Source organism: Antechinus flavipes, chromosome 2 (assembly GCF_016432865.1).
Source record: "Antechinus flavipes isolate AdamAnt ecotype Samford, QLD, Australia chromosome 2, AdamAnt_v2, whole genome shotgun sequence".
Taxonomy (NCBI): Eukaryota; Metazoa; Chordata; class Mammalia; order Dasyuromorphia; family Dasyuridae; genus Antechinus; species Antechinus flavipes.
The window spans coordinates 256,781,437-256,798,374 of NC_067399.1; the positions used below are offsets into that span (position 1 = coordinate 256,781,437).

A 16,938-nucleotide genomic window follows, 5' to 3' on the forward strand; every position below is an offset into this window, starting at 1 on the left:
CTTGCAAAGTTCATCTTGGGTAACAGAATTTTATCTAAAAGGTATTGATTTTAGCAAGATTAGAAGAAGTCACAAAGAAAAGGACAGGGGTATTTAAGGCTTCATTTCCCTCATCTCTCCACCATGAATCACACTCTTTTATGTAATGGAATTTCTGGTTTCCTACACCATATTAATGTCTGAAAGCAGGTCTCTAGAAAAGCTCCTTTATAAACTATCCCATCAAAATCCTTCTGGTTTTCCTCTAACCATCAGAATAGTCACATAGACAGATACTAGATACTTTCCATGAAGCCTGCTGCCTTGTATGGGCTTTCCATTGAGGGCTCTCAATGAACTCTCCTCACTCTTCACAGTTACCAAAGCCTGGCAACTGGCAGTAAATTTCCAAAGGCCCTTGGCTACTTGATACCAAAGGTAGATGCACCCTTCATCTGTTTTCTAGCTTCATGACCACTGCACACTTACCTCCAAGAGCTGCTTGTCTGCAAATGCCATGATTCCCTCAAAGATGATCACATTGGCCCCATACAGGGTTTTCTGCAAGATTAATAATAAACTTGTCAGAGAGCTCCATTAGCTACAAAAAGGGACCTGAAAAGAAAAGAAAAAGAGAAAGAGCACTACTGCCAGCACTCTAACTTAAGGCTCTCAATCACCAAATATAACGAAAAAGCAGCCAGTTAAGTCCATGAAACTATTATCTAACCCATTTCCTTCTGGGGCCCTGAAACAATTAAGAGTCAAAACTACTGACAGAGAGGTTTGGAAAATTCAGCTGTGGTTGATGTTCTATCCTTCTTCACCCTCCCTCTAAAAAATTCACAAGGTACCAAGGTTCATTTGGCTGTAGTAAAGCAGTTTTCAAAAAGAAGGACATTAGGGAATATATTGCTTTCTGCCTAAAATGAGAAAAAAATGCCAAATGTGATCTAGAGTCAGTGGGTGGGAGCTAGATGGAAACACCAAGAATGAGAAAGTGCATCTTTTGCTTCCCAGGCACTTGACAGCATAAACCTTCCTGCCAGTGGAAAAAATTAACCTGACCTAGCCATGATCTTCAGCAACAAATTCAGTTCTCCCTTCAGAATTTCCAAAGTATGACTGGCTATTTCATTCTAGCTCTTAGACAAGGTGACCTGTTAATCCTTGGCTACTCTATCTATTCTTAGGAAGGACTCTATCCTGAGCTCTAGGTCCAGGCTCTAACACAGTTCTACCATACAGGCCCCCATCCCCCTAATTCCTGATCATAACACATACAGAATGTCAAGTCAATCCTTAATGTGCTTGGCACAAACACTATTCCAGGAATTAGTCTGATCCTCAATCTTGCCTCAGTTCTACCTCTTGTCTTCCAAAGTCTTTAATAATGTCTGAATCAGAAGGGATTACAGATCATGCTGTTCAATTTGTCATTAACAAGAAACCCCTAAAATTCCCCCAGAAGGAATCAACTAGTCTCCACTTGAAAACTTTCAGTGAAGAGGAACTAGCCTTCTCTAAGGAGATCCATTCCACCCCCACCCTAGACAGCTATATCTGACAGGAAATTCTTCCCTAAATCAAGATTAAATCTGCCTTAAAACCTTCGCCTGAGCAAGAACCTCCCCTATGGCATATCTTTGCCTTTTGGAGATTATTACGATGAGACCTGAGGGTCATGGGGGATATATCTTCCTCTTTCACAAAGTCAAATTTTTCTCTCCGGAAAATGAGACTAACTGGTTCACAAACAAACAAAAATGCACTTCCTTAATCCAAAGTCTTGCTAAAGTCCCAGGCAGAACTGGAAATAGATCTTATAGCCCAAGATGCTCAAGTGAAATCTAATGGTGGGTTGGGGTTTTTAAATGGTTTCATTGTATAAGATACAGAGAGGTGCCCAGGGGTCAATGAGTAACAAAAAGAAGTGCTGAGAAGGAGAAAAAGCAGGGCCTGAGGGAGATTCAATGACTCCCCATAACAAACTTTCTTTTTTTCCCCTTTACTTCCTGGAGAGCATGGGATCTCAAACAGGCCAGGAAAGGCTGCACTAAGTTCAAGAGTATAAATGTATTTGGGAAACTCTGGCACCTTCTTCAGCAGCTTCTGAATTGCATTGGCTCCCAATGTCAATCATACCCAGTCCTTTTTTCGGCTGTGTGTGGTAAAATCATAGATGGGGATCTTCACACTCTTTCCCTGTTTCAGTTTCTTGAGGGTACAAACGATGAGATCAAAATCGAAGGCATCAGGATGGTCAAAATTGAAGTCATTGTTGGCTGCCTGTTCCTGTTGTTGCTTGGTAAGTACCTGTCACAGAGAAAGCCTGGGATAAAGAACTGAGGAGAGAATGTACCTTCAGCACATTAGGATGACTTCTCTCAGAAGAAAGACTTTGGAAGGAAAGCTTTGCTTAAGGTTTCTGCTGAGGAAGAGAAAAAAGGCATCTTTTCATAGGACATCATCATCCACAACACCTACTATTGGCCAGAGATCATGGTAAATGTTTTATATTTATTATCTCACTTGATCCTCACAACAATCCTGAGAGATAGGTTTTATTATCCTCATTTTACACATGAGGAAATTGACTTTCCCACATGAGTCACATTGATAATAGCTAAGGCAGGATTCAAACTCAGATCTTCCAGACATCAAGTCTAACAACCTATTTCATGCATCACCTAGATGCCCTTCTTTCTGATGAAAAACTAAAGCAATGAGCCCAGGTACTCCAGGAAAGACACCACCTTCTCTTAGTTGTTTATTTGGTTAGTTCAAGGCAGGGGAGAGCCAGGCATAATCCACTCTTGGGCAAAGAATACTGCCAGAAACTAAACGAGAAGACTGGGCCAGAGCCCGTCATTCCTGAGAGGACAGGCAGAGGAAAGCTGATATATGAAGCCTGCTGTTTGTACTCTCCAGGACTGAGAGGCTCCCCTGCCCTCCTAGGTAGGGACAGATGTCTCTCAACACAGCAGGCTAAGGGCACGGACCTGTCTGGAACATTGGTTAACATGGCCACCTCACTACCCACAGCAACCAGCTACTGCTTTGTATGGGGTCATAGGAAGATACCTGCATGCGTGTACTACAAAGCATATGGCAAAGTGACACTCTGAAACTGGTTTCTAGAGTGAAGCAGAGGGAAGTCATGTAAAGAAGGACTGAGTCTCCAAGAAATCAAAAGGATTAGTGGAGAAAACTACAAAGCTGGCCATTTATAAAGCTGTAAATGACTTGGAATAAAGAGAATTCAGTAGAAATACAAATTTTATTATTATTTTTGCTGAGGCAACTGGGGTTCAGTGACTTGCCCAGGGTCACACAGTCAGGACATGTTAAGTGTCTGAGACCAGATTTGAATTTAGGTCCTCCTGATTTCAGGGCTGGTGCTCTATCCACTGAGCCATCCCAAATACAAGTTAAATAATATAAATGGAAGTGCTCAGAAAAAAAACAACAAATCAAAACAAAACTGCAGAACACAATTTAATGGGATTTCCTTTTTCCTTCTATCCACTGCCTCCACATGTTTTTCATGTGATATTACTTTATTGCCCCAGTTCTTAATATAGCAACAGCCATTTTTCTCTTCCTAGTTATCCAGGGGCCTAGACTTTTTCTCAACATCATGTTAAGTAGCAGTAAATCACAAGTTCCCTATGTCTCTGATTCTTTACCAAGGAAGCAGACCTATTTGAAGGGGTTAAACATGGCTTACCTTGTAGAAAGAATCCATGGACAGCAGGACTACCCAGGGGACATCCAGAGCTTCAATAATCATTCTGGCCACAGTGGTTTTCCCAGAGGCACTACCTCCACCCAGACCTGTCATGGAGAAGAGTAGGTTATATGGGAGGAATGAACTTTATTTCTTTAATTGAATCTTCACCTCTGTTCTAATGTCCAAAAAATGGCACAGCTCTTGGAAGACCTGACATAATTCCATTTTATGATTCTTAAAAAAAAAGGCCTCTGAACATAAAGTGAATCAGTATCTAAGACAACAGTTCTTACTTTGGGGAGGACCTTAAGCAGGAATGAAATAAGTTTCCTTTATCAGACAGACTCTAAAATCAGAGAGCAAAACGTCAAATATTGTCTGGATGAGTAGATAAACAGAAATCAGAACTGGATATGACTTTCAACAAACGTAGGGTCTCAATTCTTTCCTGGAGTCTACCAAAGGGCTTCCCTATTACCAATATGGCTACAGAACAGAACACTGATGGAAGGCTCTTGGCATTTGGTGGTCTTCATGAAAGAATAGAACTTCCAAAGACATAAGAACCCAGGGCCAACAAACATTTAAATTCCAAGCTGTGACAATCTGGCCACAGCAATGTCCATTTTAAGTTTGCCATAAGTATTTGAGACTTACCAATAACAAAAGCTTCCTTTGACTGTGTTCCATGTTCATTGTACCAGGGGGGCCGCCCAGCTGTGTAGATTGTCCTTTTGCTGGTCCGTAGCAGGGGTGGTTCAGATTTACACTGGCTAGTGGTCCGTTTCCGTGGTGATCTGCCTGTGCCCACAGGAGGAAGAAGTCTATCTAGAGACTCAGCACTGCTGTTGTCAAGAAAAAAAAGCAGGAGAATTCAGAAGAATCACTGCAAAGGAGCAGGAGGAAGTCTCTTTTCAACAGTGTGATACTTTATGAAAGTTTCTAAGAAACAAACATAGGTTAATTGCCTATTTTTATTCAATCTAATTTCATTTGGCATTTCTCTAAACTCAAAGATACTTAATGGCCTTAATTAACCATTTTTCTTATCTACAACTTCATTTAATAATCTAGTTTTGGTAAATTCATTTTAAAGTTAAGAATCTGAGTCATAGGTTATTAGAGATATGCTCATAAAATCATATGAAATAAGATATTAAGGTCCCTGTTTAGAGACATGAGAATAGCTATCACTATATTTGGGAACTAAAAAGATTTAAGTTATATGTTAGAATCACAGATTTAAAGAAAAGAGGCACCATTTTTAGTCACATGAAAAAATGCTCTAAATCATTATTGATTAGAGATACACAAATTAAAACATCTCTGAAGTACCACTTCATACCTCTCAGATTGGCTAAGGTGACAGGAAAAGATATTGATAAATATTGGAGAGGTTGTGGGAAAACTGGGACACTAATACATTACTGATGGAATTGTGAACTGATCCAACCATTCTGGAGAACAATTTGGAATTATGCCCAAAGGGCTGTCAAATTGTGCATACCCTTTGATCCATCTGATGGATTTATATCCCAAAGAAATCATTAAAAAGGAAAAGAACTTCCATGTGTGCAAAAATGTTTGTAGCAACTCTTTTTGAAGTGACAAAGAATTGGAAACTGAGTGGATGCCAATCAGTTAGGGAATGGCTGAATTGGTATGTGAACATAATGGAATATTATTGTTCTATAAGGAATGATGAGCAGGCTGATTTCAGAAAACCTGGAAACACTAACATGAACTGATGCTAAGTGAGATTAGCAGAACCAAGAGAACATTGTACACAGCAACAACAAGATTATGTAAGATTCACCTATGATGTACTTGGTTCTTTTCAACAATTCAGGTGATTCAAGGCAATTCCAATAGATTTGTGATAGAAGGAGCCATTCATATCCAGAGAAAATTACAGAGACTGAACGTGGACCAAAGCATAGTATTTTTACCTATTATTTTTTGTTGTTGTTTGTTTGCTTGTTCTCTCTCTTTTTTTCCCCCCCTTTTGATCTGATTTTTCTTGTACAGCATGATGAATTTGGAAATATGTTAGAAGTGTACATGTTCAACCTATACTGGAGGGGAGGAGAAAAGTCGGGGAGAAAAGTTTGGAACACAAGGTTTTGCAAAGGTGAATATTGAAAACTATACGTATTTGGAAGAATAAAAAGTTATTATAAAAAATAAAATAAAGAGGCATCTTAGAGATAATTCAATCTAATGCCCTCATTTTACAGATAAGGAAACTGAGGCCTGGAGTGATTTTCCAGGTTCACTCTAAGTCTAATACTCTTTCCAATACACAATCCTGATTCCTAGAAAGATATACAATGACTAGCGATAGAGATAGCTCATGGATGGGAAAGAGAATCATACTGCATAAGACTTTTGAAGTTTTTCAAAAGGGCTTTCACACATTTGTTTACTCTGGCACAGTGGAAAGAACAGGACATTAAGACAGAGGAGCAGAATTCTAGTCCTTCCTTTCGCTTCCTGATTAGCACAGTGACCTTGGGCTGGACCTCAGTTTCCTCATCTACAAAGTGAAGTAAAGAGTTGGCCAGCTAAAGAGGTCCCTTGCAGCTGCTTGAAAACAGTCACCTCACATGGACTTCCTCAGATTTGATCTTAGCAGCTGGCTTGCCTTCTGTTCATCACTGGACAACAGGCATTATGATGACCACAACAGAAAAAACAAGTAAGAACATTATGATAACAGTCACAGAATAAAAACCTTGGTCCCAGCTAAGTTACTACCACTATTTTCACAACCCAGTGATATTTCTTTCTCGGGCTGTGTTAGGTTCTGTTTGGAACAGACTATAATGGCACTGCTTATGACCAAAGCAGCCTATGTACTGAGCCACCACAAGAAAAGAAGTAGCAGAAGTACCTCAGCTGCCTGCGTATGGACAAGTCAGTCTAGCTCTAACCTTCTGAACTTGTCAGAGAAGCACAGCTGCAAGCCAAACAATTAAAAAGATCAGCAATTCATCCTGATCTAGAATAACACCAGCTTTGCAGTTCCCTCCCTCCTTCCCTCCCTTTGTAGCACAGGCCTGGACAGAATGGAGCATTTAAACTGGGCCTACCACTCTGGATCAAGGAACTTCCTATCTTCCTCCATTCTATTAGCATCCTTTCCCCTCAGGGCCTCACCCCTTCAGCGCACAAAGGACTCTTATTAAGAGGGTTAAACTGGCTCTACTCTTCAGTTTTTTTCAGAAGTCTGAGGGGCTCTCTTTCCCCTTTTCCCTCATCATCTCCGCTGCCTGTAGCTGGAAGTAGGACTTTGCTTTTTAGGCCTTTACCCTCACTGGGAAGTTGTCGGTTCGATATTTTCTCCTATACTTCGTTCAGTGACAGACACAAAATAGCTTTATATTTAACTGCTAGAGACTTATGTTTGTGTAGTAAATGACACATAACTTAGGAAAGCAATTCCTCTTTGGGCTGAGCAGATAAGACTCTGACCTCAGTGCCAGAAGACGATGGACTCATGCTGTGAGTTTTAAGGACTACTGTTCAATAAGTCTCTGAGGACAGCCCAAGATGTTTTTGTTTTGAAATGCCAATGTTCCCAGAGGCTCCCATTGGGAACAGAGGAAGAGAAACAGTGAGCTAGGTGGGGGTCTGGGCTCCTCAGAAACTGGTGAGTTAAAAAGAGGTGCCATCACATTTTATTATACATCTTCCATATATTTGGGGGTTTAAGAGCTAAGAGACAAGACAGGTAATTTAAATCAAAGTTTAGGCACCATAAAAAATATCCATCAATAATATCTGATGAGAAAAGCTCTCTGCCCCCATCTCCTTAAGAGAAAAAAACAAAAATATAACTATCAATCCTATCATGGAGAAAATGGATGAGCAAAATCAGAGCAATTAGTCAATATATTTTGCTCTGTTGAACCTCTGGTGTCTGTGAGGCAGTAATTAACTAGCAGGCACCATTCCCAAAGGGGGGCTGACATCAGTGATGAGGCTGGGACATAAACAAAGATGTTCTAAGCAAAGATGATTAAAGAGTAGATGTTTTGTAACCAAATACAAGGAGAAAAAAAATAAAATTTATTCCCGTGAATGGGATAAGGAGAAGGAAAGGACAGACACAGGACAAAGGTGAGCTAAGTAATTGGCAATACTGATCAATGACTTAGTTGCTGTGGGCAAGCAGGCTGGCTCTATCAATTTATAGTAAATACTCCCAGATCAAAACTTTACTGCACTTATGTAGACAGTTCAGGTGTTGCTTGGTTTGGTGCACTTGCTTTTCTCTGTTACAAAGGAGGGTTGATTGAGGGAAGGTGAATGGGGTAATAGAAATGATGGGGATAAAAAAACATTCATATCTTGGTGGCTATCATATTTATTTTCATGGAATGGGGCTACATGAAGCACCAACATCCAAAGATACTTCACTAAATCAAGTGGAACCCTCTATTTTATCAATAACAGATCTCCTTTCACAAAATCACAGAACAAAAGAGTTGGAAGAAAGCACAAAGATCTCAAGCTGTATCTAAATAGGAATCCCCAATGACCAATGGTTATCCAAGTTGTCTGAAGATCTCCAGAGATGGAGAATTTGTTACCTGTTAGAGCAGTCCATTTCATTTTTAGATTTTATTAGAAGGAAGCTTTAAAACATAAATAAAAATCTATCCTTCTGAAACTTCCACCAATGACTCCAAGTTACAACAGATAAAGTGCCTGTCTGGGTCTGGAATTGGGAGGATCAGAGTTCAAATCTAATCTCAGACATCTACTACTTGTGTGATTCTAAGTAAGTCACTTAACTTTGTTTGCCTTGATTTCTCAATTGTTTAAACAAGCCAACCAAAAAAAAAAAACCAAACTAGAGAAGGAAATGGCAAACCACTCCAACATCTCTGCCAAGAATACCTTAACAGGGATCAGGAAGAATGGGACATGACTGAAAACGAATTAAAAACAAAAACTTAAATTCCCCTTCAATTTTTTTTTTTCCTGTAAGTAAAATATCTTTGATTCCTTTAAGCAATTCTGCCATGGTGTTCTCCAAGCCCTAGTTCAGCCCCTGCCAGCCAAGCCTCTTGTATGCCAATGTTTATCAACAAAGTGGGGAATCCACTCTGAAATCTCTAAATCAGGAAACAGAATCATACAAGTCTAGAGTCTGGGAGGGCCTCATAAATAAATAAGCTCAATGTCTTCATTTAATAAATGAGGATCCAGGGAGGTGAAAGACTTGTTCAGCATCTCCCAGTTACTGCCTTACAATATGAGAAAAAAGTCTCTGACTTCAGAAACACTATTTAGCATCAAACCAAGGTCTTCCTTTTATCCTCTTCTTCACTAAGCCATTATTATTATTACCACTGAAATAAATACAAGGAAATGATTACATCCCTTTGTGAATGGCATCTGCTTGAATTTCACTGGTTAATGTGGTCAGTTTAAAGACTTAATTTATAGTTAACTGAGAACTAAGAATCCAGTAGGAAAAAAAAAAAATCATCTCCCATCTGATAACCAATCATTCTTTAAGTCAACCACCAAATCTAAGCGTTTCTGTTTGTTGAGGGTTTTTTTTTCCCCACACAAGTTTTGTGACTGTGTCCCTCTTATTTCCTTGTCTTCATGAGCTTATCTTCATTATCATCCTGTATTTCCTTTAAAAGACTGCCCCAACAGCAGTTCAGCTTGATACTTTGTAAAGATGAATGGTGGTGGTCTGACTTGAAATCTGGTCAGGCTTCCACAATTTAATAGGAAAAATGAGGCTGAAGAAAATGAGAGAGAGCCATTCCTATCCAGAGATTTACAAACCTTCAAAATCTTATTATTTATTCTGGCCATCAAATTTTTCCTGGGCTTCTGTCTCCTCCCCTCCCCACATCAGTTACAAAGTTTTCTCGTGTCCTCAGATAACAAAACTCGGCCTTATCAACTCATGGGGGAAAGTTTCCCTTTCTGTGGAAAAAATGACAGAGGATCTTTTCTTACCCTCATTTACAGTTCTGCAAAGATGTTTCTGCCCCTGAAAAAGAAACTATATACAAAAACAAAACAAGCAGTAACACCTACAAGAATAATTTACAATTAACAAAGAGTGGCACTGAAAACAAAGCTATTCCTGACTTGGAGAGTCAGAGATCTTTACCTGGCTGCTGCCTGTTTGTTTATGGATTTCCATAGATACATTCATACCAGCAGATCCTAGTGGCCAGCACTCAAATTGGTTTGCTTTGAAGCCAACAGCAATAAAGACAATAAAATGATTCTGAAACTCACCTGCCTTCAGCTCCAAGGGCCCAGCACCCTGATATCCTGATCCCGGGGTAACCAGGAGGGCTGCTCATTCCCCAACTTGTAACAATCCCAGGACAATGATGTGGATCAATCAGGATGCTCTGAATATCACTGTATCTATCTGATGTCTGACTCCTAAGTCAGGTGCAAGAGAATCTACTTCTAAATTTCCCGGTTCTTTCATCAAGATCTATAGTTCTCTGAGCTTGGAATGAGTTTTCCAGAAAAAATCTGGAGAAGTTCTTAGCTGATTGGGCTGCACCTCCATGACTGGCTATTCTAAAGGTGAGACTTGAGGGAATGATTCAGGAACCTGGTATGGCAGAGGAAGGTAGAAATTTAAATTTTCTTTAAAGTGCAATTCAATGTTTCTGATGTGCCGGATGTAAGGGCAACAGGACCCACGTTAGGAAAAAGCCAGTACGTGCTGCTCTGACTTCAATGTCCTGCACAGGCCAAAAGGATAAGAGGATAACTTAGCTAAGAGATTATGTTCATTACTTGATATTAATAGCACTGACTTTGGTTTAAAAAAAAAAAACAAACAACCAGCTCAACAACAAACCAGCAGCACCACACAAAGCTGCCCCTCTGGCTGTGACCTGGCTACAATATGTTTTGCTCTGGGCCCCCCACCACCACCCTCCAAAGACTCTGCTCTGAAACGTTCTGGTGTCTGCCTTTAAGCAGTCCCAGCAGACAGGCTCATTTTCTAGGAAAGGGCGAAGACCGAGGGGCCTGATTTAGTGGCCAGCCCTGGTGTTCCCAGGAAGAGTGGAGGGGCCTAAATCCCACCTGGTGAGGCTGCCCATTTCCTGAAGCTCTGCTCCACCCTTCAGAAGCAGGAGCAGGCAGAGCAGCATTAGTACCAGGCAAGCAAAATGGATTAACATCAACCCCCAGGGCTCAGTCCCCTCCTTCCTTCTCTCCTCCTTCCCTCCCTCCCTCCCTCCCTCTGACTCCAGCCTCAGCAGGAAGCTTTCCACTTCCCTAAAACAAACAACAACAACCAAAAAAAAAAAAAAAAAAAAAAAACCCGGTGAGAGCCAAAGTCCGGCCAGCAGTGCCCCATCAAGGAGCACTCTGTCAGCTCCTCCCTCTCTCCAAGGTGCCTCTAACCAGGCATAAACAAACACGAAATTCTATCCTCGAGGCTCGGGCAATGTGGCAACTAAGAATAACTGCTGCCCTCTCTCTCCTTTTCTCCTTCCCTGGTTTTGCTCTCCTCAGCCATCTTGGTGCCAAGGGAACTGAGTCTGCAGGGCTAAATTAGAGGCAGCAGCTAAGCTCTCCTGGAGTGGAGCGCACTTGGCCCAGAGGGCTGCACCCCTGAGTTGGCAAGTCTTCGGCACTCCAGAATAGGTTCTGGCTAGAATGGGCTTCCAGCAAGTGCCAGGAGGAACATTCTCTACACCCCTTTCAATGAGTCATTTTTATTGGAGCTTTTATAATTTCTGGATCCCCCTACGCAATTAGCCTTACCAGTACCAAAATGAACTCCCCCCAGTCCCCTCCCCACTATAGCAAAACAACAGGGTGGATTATCAAGCCTGTAAGCACTATTCCACCCTGGTTGGTCCCCTGCCTCTTTGTCCAGAGAAGGAAAATAGGTTTCACTGTCTACTGGCCAGGACTATTAGCGATTTTTCAATGACTCTAGTCAGACTTCCTTATGGTGATTTTTTCATTTACATCCGTGAAGTCATTTTGGATACTTAATCTGCTTATTTTACTCTGCATTAATTTATACATTCTTTATTATGTTTTTGGTGAATTTAATGAAAATAATTCCTCATAATCACTTCTAACTGCACAGTAATATTTAATTAAATTCACTGTTCGGTCACTCCCTAATCAATGGGCATCTACTTTCCTTATTCTGTTTCCAGAAAAGTGCTTCCATTAATATTTTAGTGCATATTAGATCTTTGTTTCTGTATTTGAATTTACTATGTTCTATAGATATGTTTGTTGTATCATCTAGATTTAGATCTGAAACTCCATAAGTAGTAAAGAATTTCTATTAGCTAAATTTTCTGTAAATTACTTAACCCCAACCACAAGGTATTTTGTTCCTATCGACTAGAGAACAAATTGAAACTAGGGAACTGGGGTTTTTATTATTCCTGTCTTCTGGTGTCCTTTCACGAGGAGACAGTGATATGTCAAGACAAGATGAAGCTGGGAGTTTGATTTAAGTGTGGCAACAGGATTAATTTACTAGACTCAATGAATAGCTACTGAAGGGCTATAAAACTATGCATATCCTTTGACCCAGCAGTACCACTACTAGGTCTATATCCCAAGGAAAATATAAAGGGGGGGGAAAGGACCCACATGTGTGAAAATGTTTGTAGCAGCTCTTTTTGTGAAAGAATTGGAAAATGAGTAGATGGCCAACAACTAGGGAATGGCTAAACAAGTGGTATATGAAGGTAATGAAATATTATTGTTCTATAAAAAATGATGAACAAGCTGATTTTAGAAAGGCCTGAAAAGGTTTACATGATGTTGCTGAGTAAAACAAGCAGAACCAGGAATACATTGTACACAATAACAGCAAGAATGCAATAATCAATTATGAAAGACTTGGTTCCTCTCCGTGGTTCAGTGACCAAAGCAATCCCAATAGACTTTGGACAGAAAATGCCATCCGCTAAGGAGACTAAATGTAAATCCACAAATGCTATGTTCACTATTTTTTTTTCTTTCTCTCCCATAGTTTTTTTTTTCCTTTTTGCTATGATTTTTCTCTAAACTTACTACCAAAAAAAATTTCATAACCTAAACATTCAGTCATTTACTTAACATATATTTATTTGTAAGTTCACATTTATGTCTAAGACACTAATTAGCTGATGGGAATAAAAAGAGAAAAGCTGAATCCTGTCTTTAGGAAGGTTCATTTCTACCAGAGGAAACAACTTATGTAGAAACAACCTATATAGAAATTTTTTTTTTAAAACCCTATAAAGTAAAGGATAGGTGGCAAGAAAGAATTCATCAAACAAAGGCCCTGAATGAAGGCAGTCTGTAAATAAACACTTTTTAAGTGTTAGGTACAAAGTTAAGTGCTAGGGATACAAACAAAAGCCAAAACCTTATTTGCCCTCAAAGAGCTCCCATTTAATGGGAAAGACAAATATGGAAATAGTTTGGCCCACATAAGGTACAAAGTACCCATAAAGAGAAGATGAAACATCATTTCAGAGAAGACACTAGCAGAGACTAAGGATTCTAAGTCAAAGAGGTGAGCAGGTGCACTCTGAGTACCATGGCCAGCCCACACTACTGAGGCTCAAGGGAAGAATAGACCATTGTGGGTAGGGAACAGCAAGCAGGAAAGCTTGGCAGGAACATAATGTATTCTACAAAAATTACGTGAAATCAGTCTGAAAAAACAGGTGGGAACCTGACTATGGAGGGCTTTAAATGCCAAAGGCAAGAGTCTGTATCTTATCCTTACCACCAGAGTTTCTTGAGTAGAGGAATGACTTATCAAGCTTGTGCTTTAAGAACATTAATTTAGCAGCTGTGAAAAAGGAATTGGAAAGGGAAGACCAATTAGGCGGCTACTGCATTCAAAAGTCCAGACAAGAGGTGATGACTAATGGGAGGAACTACATGAATGGTGAGAAGGGGATGGCTGCAAAAAATGCCCAAGAGTCAGGGGAACTGACTGAAAATAAGGTATGAGTGAGAACAAAGAGTCTATAAGGATAATTCAAGAATAACCTGCCTGACTGAAAAGACTCCCTCAACAGAAATAGAGAATTTAGGAAGGGGAGTGGGTTTAGAAGGAAATGAGTTCCATTTTGAGAAGATAAATTTGAGATACCTATAGGACATCTAGTTGGAGTTGTTCAATAAGTATCTGGTGATGTGAGATTGAAGCTCAGGAAAAATTAAAATTGTAAGGCTGGAAATACATAGAGATAGATATATAGAGTTATACGTAGGTATACTGACATATAAAAATATAGATAGCATTGCACATGGATCTATATGTATATGTGTTAAATTTCCAGAACAGAAATGATAATTGAATTCATGAGAGCTGATAAAATCATGAAGAGAATGTGGAGAGAGAAAAGGAAACAGCCCAGGATGAAATCTTGGGGGACATTCAGTGTACGGGGCAGGACATGATCCAACAAGAAAGCTAGAGAATGGCTAGATAGGGAGGACAATCAAGATCAAAATGTCACAATAACCCAGAAAGGACTTCAAACAGGAGTCGAAGTTGGACAACAGTGTCAAGAGCTGCAAAGAGGTCAAAAGATGATTTGAGAAAATCCAATGAAGGGCAGCTAGGTGGTGCAGTAGATAGAGCACCAGCCCTGAAGTCAGGAGGACTTGAGTTCAAATCTGGTCTTAGACACTTAACACTTCCTAGCTATATGACAGAGGAGGAGGAGGAGGAGGAGAGGAAAAGGAGGAAGAAAGACAGAGGTAGACTGGAATAAGTTGAAAAGTTAATAAGAGAGGAAATAAAGACAAATAATACCAATACCTATGAAAGGAAAAGATAAACTGTGGCAATAGACGGAATAAAGAGCAGAAGTGGATATCCTGGTCTTATAACAAGGGCCATCTGTTTGAAAGAGATTGGACCAAAGAAAAACAGAACTGGGACTCTCTAGGAAGTGTAATTTATAAAACAAGGGAAGAGAAAGCTCAAGAAGAAATGTCTATTTATTCAGTAAAAGCATGAAGTAAAATCCTTTGCTAAGTGGAAGGGGTGATATAGAAGGCTTTAAGCAAAGAGATTTGAATATACTATCAGGGCTGTGGAGAGCGAAAGACAATTAGGGAAGTATAAAAGTATAATAGAAATCAAAATAAAAGACTGCCCTACAGTAGTGAGAGCCTAGTTGAAATTAATTAACCTAAATTTGTGGTGGATCTAGTTAGCACATTTGTGCTATCACCTCTAATGCTGGTTAGCAGCACAATAGAAATGAAGAAATCAGGGTTAAGGCTCGGCAAGGACAAAGAAATGAAAAATTCTAGAATGAGGACCACAATAAAATTGGAAAGGAAAGCTATTGTAGGAGTGATGGTTTGGAAGAGCTCAGAGGAATGGAAGGGCAGAAAGTCATAGGGGAGATGAAGAGTTCTAAGAGAAGTGGGGAGGGATAGGTGGAAAGAAAATAACCAATTTTAAAAGAATTTTCTCCATTTCTCTTGAAACCGATTTTTGTTTTAGTGACCCATTCACAAACACTGAATTAAGATAACTGTAGCATCAGGGGTCACGGCATCCCTAACTCCCAGCCTAATTCCTTAGATATCCATTTCACTGTCCTTTTGGATCCCCAACTCTCAGGATTTCCCCTGAACTGATGAAAGATGGATATACTTCACTCCTGAAATTTCTGCAAAGAGACTTTTTCAAGGTAGAAAATGGTTGGGATGGATGGGGATAGGGAAAAGATAGAATAGAAAGGTGACAGAGTGTATGCTTTACATGTGTATTTACTGTATTTACATGTATATATACTATGTTTATATACAATATGTATAATATAGTAACTATATAATAATAATATACAGTTATGGTATATTTTATATTTTATTTTTAAGTAAATTTTCTTCTTTATCACTTGTAATTCCTAGTAGGCTCTATGAGGAATCCCAGGGAATGCTTTTCTCAGAAAAGTCTCCCAAAAAAAGTGAAACAGAATGGTTTGTAAAACTTAAAGTGGTACATACATTTATTGTTGTCATTATTATTAACAACAATAATAATAGCCATGTAATGGACCAGATTTTGAACTTATTTAATTTAAAAAAAAAACCCTTCCATAACTTTTCTCTCCCTCTCTCCTCTCCTTCTACTCTTCCTTCCTTCCTTCTCTTTTCTTTTCTTTTAAATTGACTTGAATTTTCATGGCAGTAAAGAAATCCCAATGAGGAAATTCCCTCTATTCTTGGAGTTTAGGCTTAGTCACCTGGAGATACTAAGAGGGTTAAGGGATTTTTTCAGGGTCACACAGTCCTAAGTATTAGAAGCAGGACTTAAACATATATCTTTTGGACTCAACAGTGAGTTCTCTAAGTCACCCTCTCTACCACCACTTTTCTTTCTTTTGAGGTAATTGGGATGAAGTAATATGTACCTGAGGTTACATTTGAACTCAGGTTCTCCTGATTTCAAAACTGGTGCTCCATCCACTTCATCACCTAGTTGCCCCATCCAGCAGCCCCCACTATCTCTTTCTGAATCGAAATCCACATATAAAGAAGGCCATTAACTTTTACTCATTCACGAAATACAGTTTTTTCTTTTAAATACTGACTAATATACTTCTGTTCAATTATGTAAAATGACAAGCAGTGTAGCTGCCAGGAAGACTTGGATTCAAGTCCTGCCCCTAACACATCTGAGGCAAATCATTTAAGCTTTCAATGCTCCAATCAGTTCTCTAAGACCTGAAATGACAAAAAAAAAAAAAAAAAAAAAAAGGGCCTCCTTCCCAAATAAATAGGAGTTTTTTTCTCTAAAGTTCCCTTTATCAATGAAATCACAGGACCAGTGCCTATTTTTATTTCAGCAATATAGTTAGTATTCAGGACCCCATAAAGGGATAGCCAAATATCTCAACGTATGCAACAAATGGCTCATGTTTCCCATCTCTATACTCAACAAAGCTATGGCATTATGAAGAAATTAAAAGTGAAATAAATGCACAAGCAGTATTGAAAGAACTGTTGCCCCTGTTCCCTCTTCCTTCTCCCCCCAGTTTTCCTTCTCCCTTCCCCTTTTCCAACCTGCCAATTAAGAAGATCCACAGACTGAGTCTAGACTCAGGACCCCAAGGGAGAGACAAATCACACTCAGTCTCTGGAAGACTTAACAGAACAAGCACTGGGTTTCTTTTCCCTGAAATGACAAGCAAGGGAAGGGGCAATGATCTAGGTTTTTCTTT

The 16,938-nt window shown here is 39.6% G+C and overlaps 1 protein-coding gene across 8 annotated transcripts in view; it reads right to left on the bottom strand.

Moving 5' to 3' along the window:
- The window catches only part of LOC127549047 (uridine-cytidine kinase-like 1), a 67,388-nt gene that overhangs the window by 12,425 nt on the left and 38,025 nt on the right, over positions 1 to 16,938 (bottom strand). For 4 of the 8 annotated variants that reach the window (XM_051976812.1, XM_051976813.1, XM_051976815.1 and 1 more), the window contains 4 exons: positions 4,370 to 4,557; positions 3,710 to 3,816; positions 2,125 to 2,295; positions 469 to 540 (listed from right to left, as the gene is read on the bottom strand). In XM_051976812.1, the coding sequence (XP_051832772.1) occupies positions 469 to 540; positions 2,125 to 2,295; positions 3,710 to 3,816; positions 4,370 to 4,557 (538 nt within the window). Of the gene's footprint in view, positions 1 to 468; positions 541 to 2,124; positions 2,296 to 3,709; positions 3,817 to 4,369; positions 4,558 to 9,988; positions 10,974 to 16,938 lie in introns of those variants that run through there. The other 4 variants (XM_051976817.1, XM_051976818.1, XM_051976819.1 and 1 more) reach the window with 3 other exon arrangements.